At 49.3% G+C, this 16851-nt stretch overlaps 1 protein-coding gene across 14 annotated transcripts in view; it reads left to right on the forward strand.

Annotated features, from left to right (window-relative positions):
* Window positions 1-2139: 2139 nt before the first annotated feature.
* LOC149120991 (uncharacterized) overlaps window positions 2140-16851 on the forward strand; it is an 81467-nt gene continuing 66755 nt past the window's right edge. For 9 of the 14 annotated variants that reach the window (XR_016225321.1, XR_016225319.1, XR_016225325.1 and 6 more), the window contains exons 1-2: window positions 2397-2530; window positions 10097-10160. Coding sequence is in view for 4 of the 14 variants with exons in the window: in XM_089320377.1 (XP_089176503.1) it covers window positions 2283-2530; window positions 10097-10144 (296 nt within the window). In the remaining 10 variants the exon portion in view is untranslated. Of the gene's footprint in view, window positions 2531-5516; window positions 5654-10096; window positions 10161-16851 lie in introns of those variants that run through there. The other 5 variants (XM_089320377.1, XM_089320376.1, XM_089320375.1 and 2 more) reach the window with 2 other exon arrangements.

A 16851-nucleotide genomic window follows, 5' to 3' on the forward strand; every position in this document is an offset into this window, starting at 1 on the left:
ACACGCTCCAGAACCAAGTCAGATCTAACATGTTTGATGGGGCTTGGGGTGGGGAGGGCTTCCAGTCCGGATGCTCCTCTGGACCCTGGCCCCCCTCCTGCAATACAGAGCCCCTGCGTGTCCCTGTCCTCCTGGTTAAAAGTCCTGAACGCCCCCGTAAGGGGCCCTGATCACCACCGTGCACGCAGCGACCTGGGGACCGCACCGGCAGTGGGCTGGGGTGCGGGGAAAGGCAAGGGTGCGAAGCGCAGTGTCTGCCACGCTGCCGCTGCCTCCTCCTCCGGGATTTTCCATCCCAGCTCGCGCGGGCCCGCGAGGAGCGAGCGCGCTTTGTCTCCCGCCCGGCTCCTGGCACGTTTCCGCCGAAGCCACCCGCGCCGCGCCCGAACACCCCCCTCCCCCGGCCGCGCCCCTCGCCCAGCCCGCAGCGCACGCCCGCCAGTGCGGCGCCCGCCGCTTTGTCTTCCCGCGGATGCCTGCGCCCAGCGCGAAAGCCCCGCGCCCATCAGCTGCCGCTGCGCCCCGGGACGCAGTACCTCGCGGCCTGATCTGGGGCGTGACGACCGCAGCAGCCCGCGCGGGGGGCGTCCGCCTGGAGCTCCCGGGTTCGTAGGTGGTGGGGACCCGCCCCGTCCCGCCCCGCACGTGCCCATCTGGGACTGGCTCCCCGCTGCGGCTCAGGAGCCCGGGTCCTCGGGGCGTGGCGGAGCAGGGAGGGTCGTCTCCACTCGTACAGTCTGGGGCCTGGATCCGGGTAGAGAGGGCCTGCAGGTAAGGCCCGAGGGGGCAGGTGGGGAGGGGTCCAAGCCCCTGTTACTTTCTCCCACCCCACCTCTCACACCCAGACCACTCTGACCTTAGGCGCAGGGGCCCCAAGCATCTGTCAATGCTTTCCTTTATAAGCGACTCTGAACAGGGTGGGGAGGGGTCTCCTAGCCTTTCCTTCTTGCATTTCACTCCTTCCCCACAAATAACCTAGGAAGGTCCCAGTGGGGAAGGGGACGAGTCCCTGGTCTCCTTGAGCACTCTCAACCCGCTTCTTCACCAAACCCTGGGCTCCTGGCTGGCTGGGTGGAATGGGGAAGGGTCTTACACCCTCCGACGGCCCTACTCAGAAATCCAGCGGTCTCATCCATCACATCAGACTCCTTTGTAACCCGGGGCAGCCAGGTGTGAAGGCGAAGGTCCCCACCCCAGAACACCCCCTCCCACCCTCAATAATCCAAGAAGCGGCGACTTCAGGCACAGGGGGGAGGGTGGAGAAGGCTCCAAGCATCCAACGCTCTCCGGGGAGGGGTGGGGGCGACCCGGCCCTCCTCCCTCACACTCCAGAACCCTCTGCATCGTCAAACACCAAGCTGTTCCGACCTCAAGCCCCTGGCCAAGGGAGGCTCACGGGTGGCCAGCGGCTCTCCAGGACGGGTGGTCTCGAGAGCGGCGAGGACACGTCCCACCAACTCCCCAGGCCCCCTCACGCCTCAGCTCATCCCCGCCCCAATAAGACAAAAGCGAGTCTTCACAGCACCAACCTCAGGAGGCGGGCAGGAGGGCGGTCAGCGCCTGTCAGCGCACCCAGCTCCTCCCGATTCCTCACGGCCCCGGCTTCCCGGCGTCGACTCTCGCGGCAGCTGCGGCGGCGGCGACCGCGGCTCGCGTGTCTGGAGCCTCCCTCGGACTCAGCACCTGGAAAGGCGAACAGCTCCGCGCCTCATTCCGGTGACCCCGCCTCCCCCGCGCCGCCGCAGCCAATGGCGACTCGGGCCCCGCCCAGGAGGCTGCCCATTGGGGGGCACCATCCCTTCGCCCTCCGGCCCCGCCCGCGGGATCCCGGGTCTCTCCATCAAGACCACATCCCCCAGAGACGGCCGGAATTTTCGCAAGGCCTTCTGGAATTTGTAGTCCTTTGAGGACGCAGAGTGGGCTCGTGCCGCGGGCAGGCAAGCAGAGATGGACTGCATTTCCCAGGGTGCATTGGCGAAGAGGGGGCGCGGAGCAGGGCGGGAGGGCTGTTTCCATAGCAAAGACGGCCGGTTGGGGATGGCTGGCGGAGAAATGGGGCAGGCCGCGGGCCCCTCGAAGAGTCGTGCGTGACCTCGGGCAGTCTCTTGGGAGGCCGTTTGCAATTCTTTATTTTCTCTTCTATTCACATCTCGGGACCCTAGGCCTCAGTTTTCCTATCTGGGAAAGGGTGGCAACGAGCCGTCCCCTGATCCACGCCTTGAGGTGATAAGGCAAACCCAGGGCTAGCCTCTTTGGTTCCTGCCCTGCAAAGGTGAAGGAGGATGGAGAGGACCTTCCCTGTGCATTCTGAACCTTACCTTTGCGTTTTTTTGTCGCACCATATCATAGAGGAGCATAACCCATGGGCCGCCAAGGCCTTCGGCGTCCTAGGTTCTGGCTTCCTCACCACCGCTGGCTACCACAGCGTCTCCACCAACACCGCCAGAGGGCGCTTCTCTTGCTTAAAACCGGTCACCGGCTTCGCGTTCGTTGCCTCGGGAGTTTCAGATCGCACTCCTCAGCGTGGCGGGTAAGGCCCTGCAAGATCTGGACTACCTTCATGGAAATCGGGGAGCCTGACGCACCGGTCCTCTCTCACTCCCTTGGACCTCTGCTGACTCCTCAGCACCCTTCGGGCCCCGACCAAGACGCTGCCTGTTTTGTGAAGATGTTTTAAATGCCCGCCCTGTGTCTGGGCAGCACCTTCTACCCCCACCCCGCCCCGCCCCACCCCCTACCGTCCCCTTTAGACTATAAGATCCACAGTAGGGGCCATGTCTGCATGACTCACACTTAATAGCCCATGGCCTGTGCACGCAGCAGGTACTCAGTAGATATGGAGATCTAGATGTTGGTTGACTTGAAGCTGAAGTTAGTTGAAAACCTCACTCACATACACCTCCCAAATCCCGATTTCCTAAGCTTGGGTATTGATCGCGGCGGGAGAACGTCACCTACAGGGATGCCACCCTCTTGGAGAACTGTCTGTCATTCCCACAGTGGGGTGGGATTTGGCCTGAATGCTTCCAGGGCTCCTCCAACCCTGTGATGCTAGGGATCGATGGATTCATGTCCAGTCTTCCTGTCCAGTCTCCCCTCAATACCATCAGTTCTTTATGCTCCTCTGTTTCTAGCTGTCAGCCCTACTTCCTTCTGTGCCTAAATGCCCTAACTTTCTGGGACAGGCCTGCCACTGCCAGTTATCAAGTAGAGACGGCCTGAGTTTCCTTTCCCTCTCCCAGCCTCTGTTCTGCACCACACGACCCCAGTACTGATGTTCTGCTTTGCTAGGTAGCGTCTTTCCTCACTGGCGTCGGCTCTTCTTCATTTATCACTCCTCCTCCCCCTTTGGAAGTTTTTTGGTGTCTGTCAGCTGAGGCATTGTGGGGAGAATGCTTCATCCGTGGGAATAACGAATTCCTGGTCAAAAAGGAAGTAACCAGGAGGACTATTACCTTGAGCCAGTTTCAAACCAAAGAGGCAAGGTCTGAGAGGAAGCAACCCTGCCATCATTGAGCTGGGGAAAACCCCGAGAAGGAGGCTAGGAGGAAGGAATGAGTTAAATGAATGGCATTGAGGAAAAAAACTAACAGGACTTCTAAGAGGCAAGGCAGAGGGACTTTGATCCTGGCTGGACTGTGAGGGAAGGCAGTCGGAGCTGGGGAAAGAGCTGGGGCCTGGTTCCTGATGGTGAGAAAACTAAGGAGGCAGGGGCAGTGGGCTGCGTGCTGAAGCAGGGTGCCCAGTTCTGTGGGTGCAGTGAGCAGAGACTGGAAGAGCAGGCAACGGCAGGCCCATGCCATGAAGTGGGCATCAGCGGAGGGCTACCAGAAAGCCCACGTTTTGGAGGCCGGTTTAGCCCTTTGGAAGTAGTGCTCGTTTTCAGAAAATTGGTAGAAATAAGAAAAGGTCCAGGATTCTCTCCACACACAGAGGCTAAAATAGCATCTGCCCAGGCAGAGTCAGGAAGCCTGGGTTCTAATCCCGACTTTGCCTCTGATTAGATGTGTGACCCTGGCCTGGGTCTGTCTCCTCTGTTTTAAAATGCTGCTTAGTGGTGGTAGGGCGCAGTTCAAAAGAGTGGAGGTGGGGAAATCCAGGCCCATTTACCAGCTGTGTGACCTTGCACAAATTACTCTCTTGAACCTGCAGTTCGCTTATTTGACAGAGTTATAAAGGATAAATGAGATGCCTATGTAAAGTACTTCATAAGTTTTTTTTAAAAGACTTGTTTATTTGGGGGCCAGCACTGTGGTATAGTGTGTAAAGCCACTGTGTGCAGTGCCAGCATCCCATATGGGTACCGATTCTAGTCCCGGCTGCTCCACTTCCAATCTAGGTCTCTGCTAGTGTGCCTGGGAAAGCAGCAGAGGATGATCCAAGTCCTTGGGCCCCTGAACCCACATGAGAGACCTAGAGGAAGCTCCTGGCTCCTGACTTCAGATTGGCCCAGCTCTAACTGTTACCCATTTGGAGAGTGAACCATTGGATGGAAGATCATTCTCTCTCTCTCTGTCTTTGTCTCTTTCTCTGTCTCTCTCTGCCTCTGCCTGTCAGTCACTCTGCCTTTCAAATAAATAAATCTTAAAAAAATGAAAATAATTAAAAAAAATGATTTATTTATTTACTTGAAAGGCAGAGTGACAGAGAGTAACAAAGGGAGATCTTCCATTTACTGGTTTACTCTCCAAATGGCCACAACAGCTAGGGCTAGTTCATGCCAAAGCCAGGACCCTGGAGCTCCATCTGGGTCTCCCATGTGGATGGCAGGGCCCAATGATCTGCTGGTTTCCTAGGTGCCTTAGCAAGGAGGTGGATCTGAAATGTAGCAGCTGGGACTTGAGCTGGTGCTCTGATATGGGCTGCCAGTGTCACAGGTGGCAGCGTAACATGCTGCACCATAATGCCGGCCCCTTCATAAATATTAAGCATGTAGCAAAGTTAGTCTGTACCTGCATTTTATATGATGGTTATCAGGTATTGGTTTGACTGTGAGTGAACAGCAGGAAGCAATGTCCTGGCTAATCTGCATTCCATTCCCCATTCCCTGTCCTAGTACTTGTGTGACTGGTCAGGCCGTTCATGAACTCTTCTGCCCTCAGTTTTCTCATCACCGAAATGGAAATATGTACAAAAGAATAGGAAGGATTAGATGAGACAAAGTGCTCAAGTCATAAAAAATGCTGAACACATTTGTCATTTTTAAGAGGTGGTTTTAGGGCACAGAACCTTAAGAGAAGGGCATTCTAGATGCTTGGGAGCAAGGGTTGTGAAGAATTCCAGGAGAACATTGTGCTGGTCTCCTGCCTTCTTCAAGAGGAAGAAGAGTTCTCAGATAACCTGTTTCTAGGGGTAGTGAGCGTTTTTAGGGGGATGTGTGCTTTGAAAAGGCCCAGGGCCGGGTGGAGATGACCAGGAGATGAGGCTGGGTGGGGAAGCTGCCGCGGTGATTACTGTAGAGCACGGGGAGTGGACGGGGAGCCGAGCTGCATCAGGGAGGCAGATGTTCAGAGGACGCTGGGTGCTCAGCTGAGGGGAGGGGTCAGTCCACGGTGAGGCCCAGGATTCTGCATGGGTCAAAGAGGTGGACAAATGGTGGTTCTCTCTCCTCCATGTAGAAGAGCAGAGCTGCGGATTCGGGCAGGAAGAGGAGGTGAGTTTGAATTGAGTATGCTATATCCAGGTGATGTATAACCTGCTAAGGTGGTTTGGAGCTGATCAGGGAGAACTGTTCTAGAGTCATAAATTATCACCATCTAGATTATAATTGAAGCCTTGGGGATGCATGAAATTCTTCAGTAGAGAGGGTCAAGGAGGAGACTAGAATCTCTTGAGAAATACCAACGTTGAAGGGATAAGTGGAGGAAGAAGAGCCCAGGAGGAAAGATGAGAATAGTCAGAGGAAGGAACATCAGAGAACAATCTTTAACAGAAGCCAAACAGTACAGAAATGTCAGATATGCCAAGGTCTGAAAACACACACACACACACACACACACACATTTAGCAACAAAGAGGTCATTGGTGGCCTTGGAGTGAGTAGGTTGAGTTAGAGGCACAAGAGTAGAAGTCTGAATGGGAGACAACTTTTGGGAGTGGATCAGCTTTAAAGGGGAGGAGAAAGAAAACCAGAGAGATAGAGGGTTGGGGAACAATTTGTTTCTAATTGGGAATGCGTAGGACATTAAAAAAACAAAAAGACTGAGAGAGAAGCCCATAGCAGGAAGCCCATAGCAGTGAAAGGAGAGAGAGGGATTGAAAGCTGGAGGGAAATCAGTAAGAGTGTGGGTAGTGGTGGGGTTCAGGGTGAGCAGGAGGACCCACTTTTCCTCTAAGATGGGGAGGGGAGGAAGGAGTGAGGAATTGGAAGTTAAACAAGTAGCTGATTAGGGGTGGGAAATTTGAAGAAAGAAGAAAAGATTCAAGATGGCTGCTTGGGCTGGGGGTTTGGCGCAATGGGGCACCCATACCCCATATTGAAGTGCCTGAGTTTCATGTCTGGTTCTGCTCCAGATCCCAGCTTCTTGCTAATGCACACCCTGGGAGGCAGCAGGTGATGGCTCAAGTACTTGAGTATCTGCCACCCACGGGGGAGAGGGGGGAGGCCCAGACTAAGCTCCCAGCTCCTGGCTTTGCAGGCATTTGAGGAGTAAAACAATATTGGAGATCCCTCTGTCTCTCTAGCTCTCTTTCTCTCTGCCTTTAAAATAAATTTTCAAAAAATTAAAAAGATGGCTGCCATGGAAAAAGGAAAGAAAGCTAATAGCAAACCAAAGAGGCTGTAGAGCAGTGATTAGGGCTTGTGGAGGTTGGGGACCATGGCTTTGTGAGGACACTAATCTGTGAGGGTGTGAGTTTTCTTTATCACCCTGAGATAGGCAAGGAGATGTCTTCTGGTGAGGGCTGAACTTTGTTGGACAAAGGATTTGGAGATACTGACAAGAGATGTGGAAGTTATGGTCCATGGAGAGGAAGGGGAAGCCAGGAAGTAATGGACAGATGGGACCAGTGAGAGGACAGATGTGGTGAGTAGCAAAGAGGAGGGAAGAGAGGGCAACACTGCTGCTCAGAGGTGGAGGAGCTGGGGGCAGCAGTCGGGGCAGGGTGGGCATGGGATTGAAAGGCAAGTCATTGGATGGTTTATTGGCAAGTGTCCCAGGCTGCTTTGAAGAAGAGAACTCTTGTAGCTCTGTGCTAAAGTGTACAGCGAGTGGAAAGCAAGACGATGCTTGGTCAGAGTGCAGAGCCCTCTGACATGAATGTCACAGAAACAAAGATTCTGGGGACAGTAATTGGAAGCCCTCTTGCCTGAAGTGTGCTGAGTGAGGAGGAAGGGAAGCAAGGAGCCTTTTCAGACGTTTTCACTGTAGTATTGTGTCAACTTCATCACACATGATCAATTGTATACACACCTAAAAGGCAGAATGCCTAGAAATAAAATTAACCAAACCAGAAAGCCACTCCAGATTTCACAGTGAAACTGGAACAACCAAGTTCAAAGGTAGTGATTCCTGAAATTTATATTTTAGTATAGTTTGTAGATTTTAGTATGTGCATATCAACTAGAAAATGTGTTTGAGAAACAAATTTGAATATTTTTTGCAAATTTCATTTCTTAGCAACGATTTGTTTTCTCAGTTTAGAACATAAATTAGAGAACTTGTGTTGATATTTTTTCCCCTACATGTAGAGCTTTGAGCTTAATTCATGCCTTTGAAATGCCATGAATTTGAAATGCAGCCATTTTCCTCTCTGTATTCTTGAAAGGGATTACAAGGATTTTATTAGTTTTTCAAATAATCTTGCCAGCACACTCAGACTTCCTACAAGGGTCTCCTATCAGCAATGGGATTGTGAGTGACACTGCAGACATGTTGTAGGTGGGATACTTAAGACTAGTCAAATAAGCAGCCAACTTTAGTGTTTCTTCAACAGCAGTACAGTTTACACTTACTGGACTTGCTATAGGATATGAAACATGAGCCTAAATGTAAATTGAGAAAAATGATCTCTAGTGTATAGTTTGAAAACATTTTAATTTTTTTTAAAGATTTATTTATTTGAAAGAGTTACACAGAGAGGGAAGGAGAGGCACAGAGAGAGGTCTTCCATCGTCTGCTGGTTCACTCTCCAGATGACCACAATGGCTGGAGCTGCACTGATCCGAAGCCAAGAGCCGGGAGCTTCTTTCGGGTCTCCCATGTGGGTGCAGGGGCCCAAGGACTTGGACCGTCTTCCACTGCTTTCCCATAGTGCTGCCCCGAAAACATTTTTACATAGTTGATGCAAGGACACTTCAAATAGTTCATGGAAAATGGAATTAAAAGATCATTTTGGTGCACAAAAATTTGGAAATTCCTGCAAATGAGAGATCTTCAAAAAGTTCATGAAAAATGTATATTATGAAAAAATCTATACATAGATTTTAAGCTTTTTTGGCCACCAACATGAACTCATCTTTTAATTCCATGTTTCCATGAAGTTTTTGGAGTACCCTTGTATGTCTTTGTAGTCTTGAAAATCTTTGTAATCTGTTCTTTTCTTAAAGTGGGGTGCTCAAAAAGCAATCAATTTATGAATGTTACAATAATATGTTCATTGCTTAAAATTTCTCATCTTAAACTTCCATAAAGTTCTGTTCTAAAAACTAATTATTTTAAGATTTTTTTATTTATTTTCATTTCATTTGAAAGACAGATAGACAGACAGAGACAGACAGAGATCTCCCATTTGCTGGTTCAGTCTCCAACAGCCTACAACAGCCAGATCTGGTTCAGGGCAAAACCAGGAGCCTGGAACTCAGTCCAGGGCTCCCATGTAAATGGCAGAGACCCAAGTTTTTGAGCCATTGCCTGCTACCTCCAAGGGTGTGCATTAGCAGGAAGCTGGGATCAGGAACAGAGCTGGAACTCAAACCCCGGCACTCCTACATGGGATGCAGGCCTCTTAATGGCTGTGCCAAATATCTGCCTCCAAATATTCATATAAGAGGAGAGTGTCAGATTGTGTCATACCTCTGCTCAAACTCCAAGTCATTTCTCATTGTTGTGGAGAGCTTGACAAACCCTGATGTCCTCACAAAGTCTGACAGTACCACATACCCTGACTCCTACAGCCTCTCTGCCTCATCCCCTAAGCCCCTCTGCTCCAGTACACAGACCTCCAATCTGTTCTTTGATTGCACTAAGCACAGGGCCTTTGCACTTGCTATTCTCTACTTGGAAGCCTTCCCTGGATAAACTCATGGCCAGCTCACGTAACATGGTGTCCTTTCAACTCCTGTACCCTCCGTTCCCCCTTGCTGCTTTATTATTTTTTTTTCAAGATTTATTTTATTTATTTGAGAGACAGAGTTACAGAGAGAGGTAGAGACACAGAGAGAGAGAGATCTTCCATCCACTGGTTCACTCCCCAGATGGCTGCAACAGCTGGAGCTGCGCTTATCCGAAACCGGGAACCAGGAGCTTCTTCCGGGTCTCCCATGTGGGTGCAGGGGCCCAAGGACTTGGGCCATCTTCTACTGCTTTCCCAGGCCATAGCAGAGAGCTGGACCAGAAGAGGAGCAGCCAGGACTAGAACCTGCGCCCATATGGGATGCTGGTGCTTCAGGCCAGGGCTTTAACCCACTCTGCCACAGCGCCGGCTCCAGTGCTTTATATTTGTGATAGCACTTAACACCTTCTGATGGCTACGTTCTCTTACTATATGTTTTTATTGTCTATCTCTTCTCTGCTCCCACCCTCCCAGTTACACACTAGGATAAGCTGTTCATTAGACTAGAAGCTTCATCTGTTTTGCTCACTGCTGTACTTTCAGTGCCTGGGTACTCAGTAGTACGCATCGAGTGAGTAAGAACAACACATCACGCCTCATACTGTGCCCAAATATCTGTTTTTGATTTATTTACATTGCAGTCCACATCTCTGACACGTGCATATATAGGATGTTTCATATTCTGGATATCATAGCTTAGTTGTGATTTTTAGTTTTTTTTTTTTTTATATAATCTGTAACAAGCATTTTCCCTCACTTGGTTTCATTTATTCATTTACTCATTCATTTAGCAAGTATTTAATGAGCTGTTTCTGTGTTGCAGGCCTTGCTGGGACAACAGTGGTGACCAGGATGCACGCCTTGGCCTCAGGTGACAGCCATTCTTTGTAAGCATCATACATATGAATGTTTAATATTCTATCATGTTTCATAGTCTACCTAACCTCTTCCTATTTAAGAATTTTTGTCTCTTATTAGAAATATGTGATGAACACCTACAAGTTATTCTTTAAGGTAAACTCCCAAATGGTTATTGCTTTCAAAAAGAGTGGTACCTGCTTTATCCCATCACCAGCATGATTGTTCCAGGTTTATCACAGCCTCTCTGATGTTGGTATTACCCCCAGTTTGCTCAGGAAGGATATAAAATACTTCTCTTTATCTTTGCAGGCAACTCACGTCTAGTAAGGTTGAATTTTTTTGTTCCTTTTTTCTGTCATTGGTTAATTCAATAGGTGCTCAGGAGGCTGTAGAGAGCCGGTTTCCTATGTTGCAGCTGTGCCCAATGTTTAGCACACAGGAGAGGTTTATCACATCATCCTAGAGGTGGAAGGAATTGCACTCATGATCCAGTTCCAGTAAAATTTCTGACACTGCCTTTCATCCCACTGTGCTCTGCCTCGGCTCTCCAGCCCAGTCCAGCTGTTACATCCAGAGCCCTGCCTCCTGGGTCACCATCTTGTTCCAGCAGCCCGAGGCTGAGGCTGGCACTGCTGCTCTAGTCAGGAGAGCACTGGGCTCTTGGTAGCTCTGTAATGATAAGCCCAGCCTCTCTGGGGTCCTTCTGTCTTGAAGCCCAGATCACCTCCAGGTCAGCTCCGCTGTGGTGTGTGTTTGGCAGGAAGTCTCCCGCCTTAGGCACTCCCTGATCTGAGTGTTCACAGAAGCCTGGTGTCCACCTGATCCCTGCCATTGCCCAGTGTCTTGGTATACCTTCAGGGAGGCCCAGGGTCACAGTGCATGTATCCAAATCAGCCAGGGGTCATGTACTGGGGTGGGGCCACAGTCATGTGGCAACTATGGTAACATCACTTAATGCAGTCTTCTTAGGGAACTATAGATTCTGTCCTTGCCATTGTCACTGATTTTTGTCATAAGATTGCAACTATAGATTTTAATTCTCTTGTCAATATGATTATATATGATATGTATTTTTAAAGATTTATTTACTTATTTAAAAGGCAGAGTTACAGAGAGGCAGAGGCAGAGAGAGAGAGAGAGGTTCACTCCCCAAATGGCCGCAACAGCTGGAGGTATGTGAATCCAAAGCCAGGAGCCAGGAGCTTCTGGGTCTCCCACGTGGGTGCAGAGGCCCAAGCACTTGGACCACCTTCTACTGCTTTCCCAGGCCATAACAGAGAGCAGGATTGGAAGTGGAGCAGCCGGAACTCGAACCGGCGCCTATATGGGATACTGGCACTGCTGGTGGTGGCTTTACCTGCTACGCCACAGTGCTGACCCCTACGGTAATGTTTTGATACCAAATAAAACCATAAATGGTGAAACTTCATCTGATCTGGATAGCCTGTCCAGATCGGAGTTACTCTGGTCAGGCAGAACCCTAGCACTTCATATGCTTCTCTAATTTCATCTTCATGACAATACCGTGAACTATACAATGATCATTTCCATTTTACACTCAAGGAAACTGAGGCCCAGAGAGGTTACAGGACTAGCCCACAGACACACAGCCAGTAACTGGCTGGCCATCACCTCCAGACCATGCTACTTTTGTTTACTGCCGTCTCCCCCATACCTAAAGTGATGCCTGGAACATAATAAGTATTCAGATACTTGTTAAATTAATTAATAGTACGTTCTACCTCAGTGCTACTTTTTTCTTTTTTTAAATGAATGAATTAATTTATTTTTAAAGGAATACAAATTTCATAAGTACAACTTTAAGAATATAGTTATTCTTCCCACCATACCCACCCTCCCACCCACACCCCTCCCCCCTCCTCCCTCTCCTCCTCCCAGTCCCATTCTCCATTAAGATTCATTTTCAATTAGCTTTGTACATAGAAGACCAACTCCATACTAAGTAAAGATTTCAATAATTTGCACACACACACACATACACACAAAACTGTTTGAGAATTAGGTTTTTTTTTTTTTTTGACAGGCAGAGTGGACAGTGAGAGAGAGAGAGACAGAGAGAAAGGTCTTCCCCTGCCGTCAGTTCACCCTCCAATGGCCGCTGCAGCCGGCACACCACGCTGATCCGATGGCAGGAGCCAGGTGCTTCTCCTGGTCTCCCATGGGGTGCAGGGCCCAAGTACTTGGGCCATCCTCCACTGCCTTCCCTGGCAACAGCAGAGAGCTGGCCTGGAAGAGGGGCAACCGGGACAGAATCTGGTGCCCCGACCAGGACTAGAACCCGGTGTGCCGGTGCCGCAGGCGGAGGATTAGCCTAGTGAGCAGCGGCGCAGGCTGAGAATTAGTTTTACAGTTAACTTTGATAATACAACTCATTGAGGACAGAGGTCCTGCATGAGGAGTTAGTGCACGGTGACTCTTGTTGTTAATTTAAGGTGCTACTTCTTCAGGTTACTAAGTTGGGGGAATAATGTGATCTCCCTAGACCATGACTTTGAATTTGGTTTTCCTGGAGCCTTACTGGCAGTTTCTCTAGTTTTTTTCTCGTGATTTTGGTTCCTGAGAAGATAACCTTAAGGAAATGTAAAGCACGTTGTATAACTGTGCTTCCACATCAGTCTCATTTGATCATGTGACTCTAGGTATGAAAGAACTTCCTCTTAACAGAAGGCCATGTGTAGGAATTACTGGCATTCCATTCTCCCATCCTATGGAAAAATATTCTGTGATTTTCTGTTTTGAATTTTGAACTTGAATTCAGAATTTAAAATCATCACAAATAATACATGCTCATTGTTGAGAATGCGAAAATAAAGGTAAGCAAAGTGGTGAAAAGAGGAATTACTTATATTCCCACCGCTTAGAGATAGTCACTGCTCCATTTTTCTGTTTGTGACTATATTGAAATTTGCGAATGTGCTGACTGATTCTGGGAAGGAGCTGCATTTTTCTGATGAGAAAGTGAACATGGGAGACTTGGTCCTCAGTTCAGGTCTACCTGAGCTAAGAGGAGCCACAGGTCTGAGTCCAGCAGGACACAGGCAGCAGAGATAAAGGGATGGGGTCACCTCCAGTTCACATCCCAGAATCTGACCATGGAGGGTGACCCAGAAGTGGCAGGAGGCTGGAATGAGGTGTGAGCCAGGACAACAACTTTGACCTGGCTGAACAGCCCGTACTTGACCTACAGCAAATTTCAGAGTTTTCCTGGAAATGAGAATGCCTTTTCCTGAGAATTGAAGGGGAGAGAGTCTTGGAAGATTCTGCCCCAGATGACTCACAAGTCAGAGAGACGCAGCCTGTGCAGGCCAGTGGCTGGGGACTCTGCGCATGATGAGCTCAAGTGCTGGGCTGTCCTCTGGACCAGTTCTCTTCCACCCTGATTTCTGAGGGAGTCCCATGGCACCTCTGGTTCATGTCTCACTGCAGGAAAAGGTGGGGATGTGTGTGATTCAAACCTGAGGTCATTTCTTTCGGACATCTTTGCTTCTTCAGAGCTGTCCTGTGTGAGATTCCTGAGAAGTCTGTGGTGTGGGCCAAGCGGCTCACATTTTCTAATGGTTTTTAATATTTCTTTTATTATTTAAACAGTTAAATATGTGTTTATATAGGTATGTATTTTTCATTTGAAAGGCAGAGAGAGAGAGAGAGATCGAGATCAAGATCTTTCTACTAGTTTACTTACCAAATGCCCATAACAGCTAGGGCTGGGCCAAGCTGAAACCTGGAAGTCAATATGAGTCTCCCACATGGGTGACAAGGACCCAAGTACTTGAGCTGTCACCTGCTGCCTACCATGGTTTGCATTAGCAGGAAGCTGGACTTCAGAATGCATCCAAAACTCAAACCCAGGCACTCCAATATGGGATATGGGTGTGCCAAGTAGTGGCTTAACTACTGTCAAATGCCCTCATATTTCCTTTTAAAGTTAATATAAATTTTGCATTCTTCTTCATAATACTTGTCTTGATACTAAAATAATGTGCTGGTTTTTTTTTTTTTTTAATCTTTAAGTGGAATTGCTGTTCTAGGTGCTACACACAAAGGCACTTTGTGCAAACATGGGTCGGCTGGGTGAACACTGGTAATCCCCATCTCCAGAATGCTCTGCTCAGGCTCTGATGGGTGTGAAAAGGTGTGATGAGCACACTGGGCTGGGAGCTAAAGAAACTAATATTTACCAGGCACTATCTATGTCAAGGGTGGTGCCAGGTGTTTTGCCTACATAGCTTCAGTTTCATCCTTGTAACCTGTAAGGATGCTTATTTGTTAAGCAAGAAATCAGAGAAATTGGGACACTTTCTCAAGGTCTGGAATGGGGCAGAAGCAAGAGGAAACTCCTGGTTTGTCTCAGTTTCTGCTTCTCTGGATACACCATACAGCCCCCTGGAGCCATTTATATAATTTTTCTGGAGACTGCATGGGACCATGGTCCACTACTATGTCCTGAGGGCTGGAAAGAAATCCCCCACATCTGTCTTTCTCTATTGAAGACTAAGAAGGCAGGGATGAGAGGATTTGACTATGGGCATGGGAAGATGGTACCTCTGAGTGTTTGGAACAAGCACGTTCCCCCATTCCTAAGTGGGCCAAGCAAGTGGAGGAAGAGGAATGAATTTTGGTGGGCAAGAGTGGGAAGGGATTAGAAGAAGCTGCTCCTCCTCTCAGGCAGGAGATTGCTTGCACAGAGCCTGAAGCCAAAGCCGGGGGCGTGGGGCTTCCCGTGAGCTGAGACTGGGGTTGAGACTTCCTTGCCTGTCCTCAGCCTTTCAAGTCAGGTAACTAGCCTGGTCACTGGGGACCTTGGCCTCCCTCTGCCTGGATGGTGGGGTCAGCCCAGCTGTGTATCTTGAGTTCCTAGGACACACATACTTCCACCTGCTGGACGAGCACACGAAGAGTATAGAGTATAGCACCCATCTTGAGAAGCAGAACTTCGAAGTTGTCTTCCTTACTCTTTCCGTTACCATTGATGCCCCCATCCATGTTCTGTGAGGTTACAGCCTCTCTCTCTTCCATGCTACCCCCTGGTCTGCTCAGTGCTCACTGAGCCCCCTTCTCCATGGGTGCTTTGGGTGATGGATTTCTTCATCCCCCTCCAGAGTAAGGAATGGATAGAGGTGGAGGCTGTGCCATTCTCATTTCCACCAGTTCCAAGTATGGATCAGATTCCCTTGAGGGACCTCACCAAAATCTCCGAAGCAGGGCCGGCGTTGGGGCCTAACAGGTGAAGCTACTGCCTGCAACATCCACATCCCATATGGGCGCCAGTTCACGTCCCAGCTGCTCCACTTCCAATCCAGCTCCCTCCTAATGTGCCTGTGAAAGCAGTGGAAGATGGCCCAAGTGCTCGAGCCCCTGCTACCCATGTGGGAGACCTCAAAAAAGCTCCTGGCTCCTGCTTTGGCCTTGTCCAGCGCTGGCTGTTGTGATCATATGAACATGAACCAGCAGGGGCCGGTGTTGTGACTAGCAGGTAAAGCTGCCATTGGCAGTGCTGCCTTCCTATATGGGTGCTGGTTCAAATTCTGGCTGCTCCACTTCCAATCCAGCTCTCTGATATGGCCTGGGGAAGCAGTAGAAGATGGCCCAAGTCCTTGGGCCCCTGCACCCACGTGGGAGACCCAGAGGAAGCTCCTGGATCCTAGCTTTAGATCAGCTCAGCTCTAGCCATTGTGGCCATTTGGGGAGTGAACCAGCAATGGAAGACCTCTCTTTCTCTGTCTCTGCCTCTCTGTAACTCTTCCTTTCAAATAAATAAAAATCTTAAAAAAAAGAAAGAAAGTGAATCAGCAGATGGAAGATCTCTGTCTCTCCCTCTCTCTCTGTAACTCTTTCAAATAAATAAATTTTTAAAAACCTCTGAGGCTCTCCGTCTTCAGAGTTTTTCAAATTCTTAGCAGTTCATTAGCAGGGAGCTGGATTGGAAGTGGAGCACCAGGCATTGTGATACAGTGGATTGAGCTGCCTCCTAGACAGTGACATCACTTATCAGAGCACCAGTTTGAGTCCTGGCTGCTCCACCTCTGATACTGCTCCCTGCTAATGCACCAGGAAAAGCAGCGGAAGAAGGCCCAAGTACTTGGGTCCCTATCAACCATGTGGGAGACCTGGATGAAATTCTAGGCTTCTAGCTTTGACCTGGCCCAGCCTGGGCCATTGCGGCTATTTGGCAAATGAACCAATGGATTGAAGATCACTTTCTCTCTCTCTCTGTCTTTTCTGTTTCTGTCACTCTTCCTTTCATATAAATAACAAACTTGTCTTTAAAATAAAAAGAATAAAAATCATTCTTGACAATTGTTACAGATCTGGAAGGGAATATACACGTCCTTTAGTTCTTTTGCTAATTTTGCATGTTTCACTCATTTACTCCTTTTTTAAAAAAAAAAGATTTATTTATTTATTTGAAAGTCAGAGTTACAGAAAGAGAGAGAGAGAGAGAGAGAGAGGGAGGGAGGGAGGGAGGGAGAGGTCTTCCATCCACTGGTTCACTCCCCAGTTGGCTGCAATGGCTGGAGATGTGCCAGGAGCCAGGAGCTTCCTCCAGGTCTCCAACGCAGGTGCAGGGGCCCAAGGACTTGGGCCATCTTTACTGCTTTCCCAGGCCACAGCAGAGAGCTCAATTGGAAGTGTAGTGACCGGGACTCTAACTGGTGCCCATATGAGGTGCCGGCACTGCAGGTGGCAGCTTTACCC

Source organism: Oryctolagus cuniculus, chromosome 18, assembly GCF_051225735.1.
Source record: "Oryctolagus cuniculus isolate XC-2025 breed Fujian yellow rabbit chromosome 18, ASM5122573v1, whole genome shotgun sequence".
NCBI classification, from domain to species: Eukaryota; Metazoa; Chordata; class Mammalia; order Lagomorpha; family Leporidae; genus Oryctolagus; species Oryctolagus cuniculus.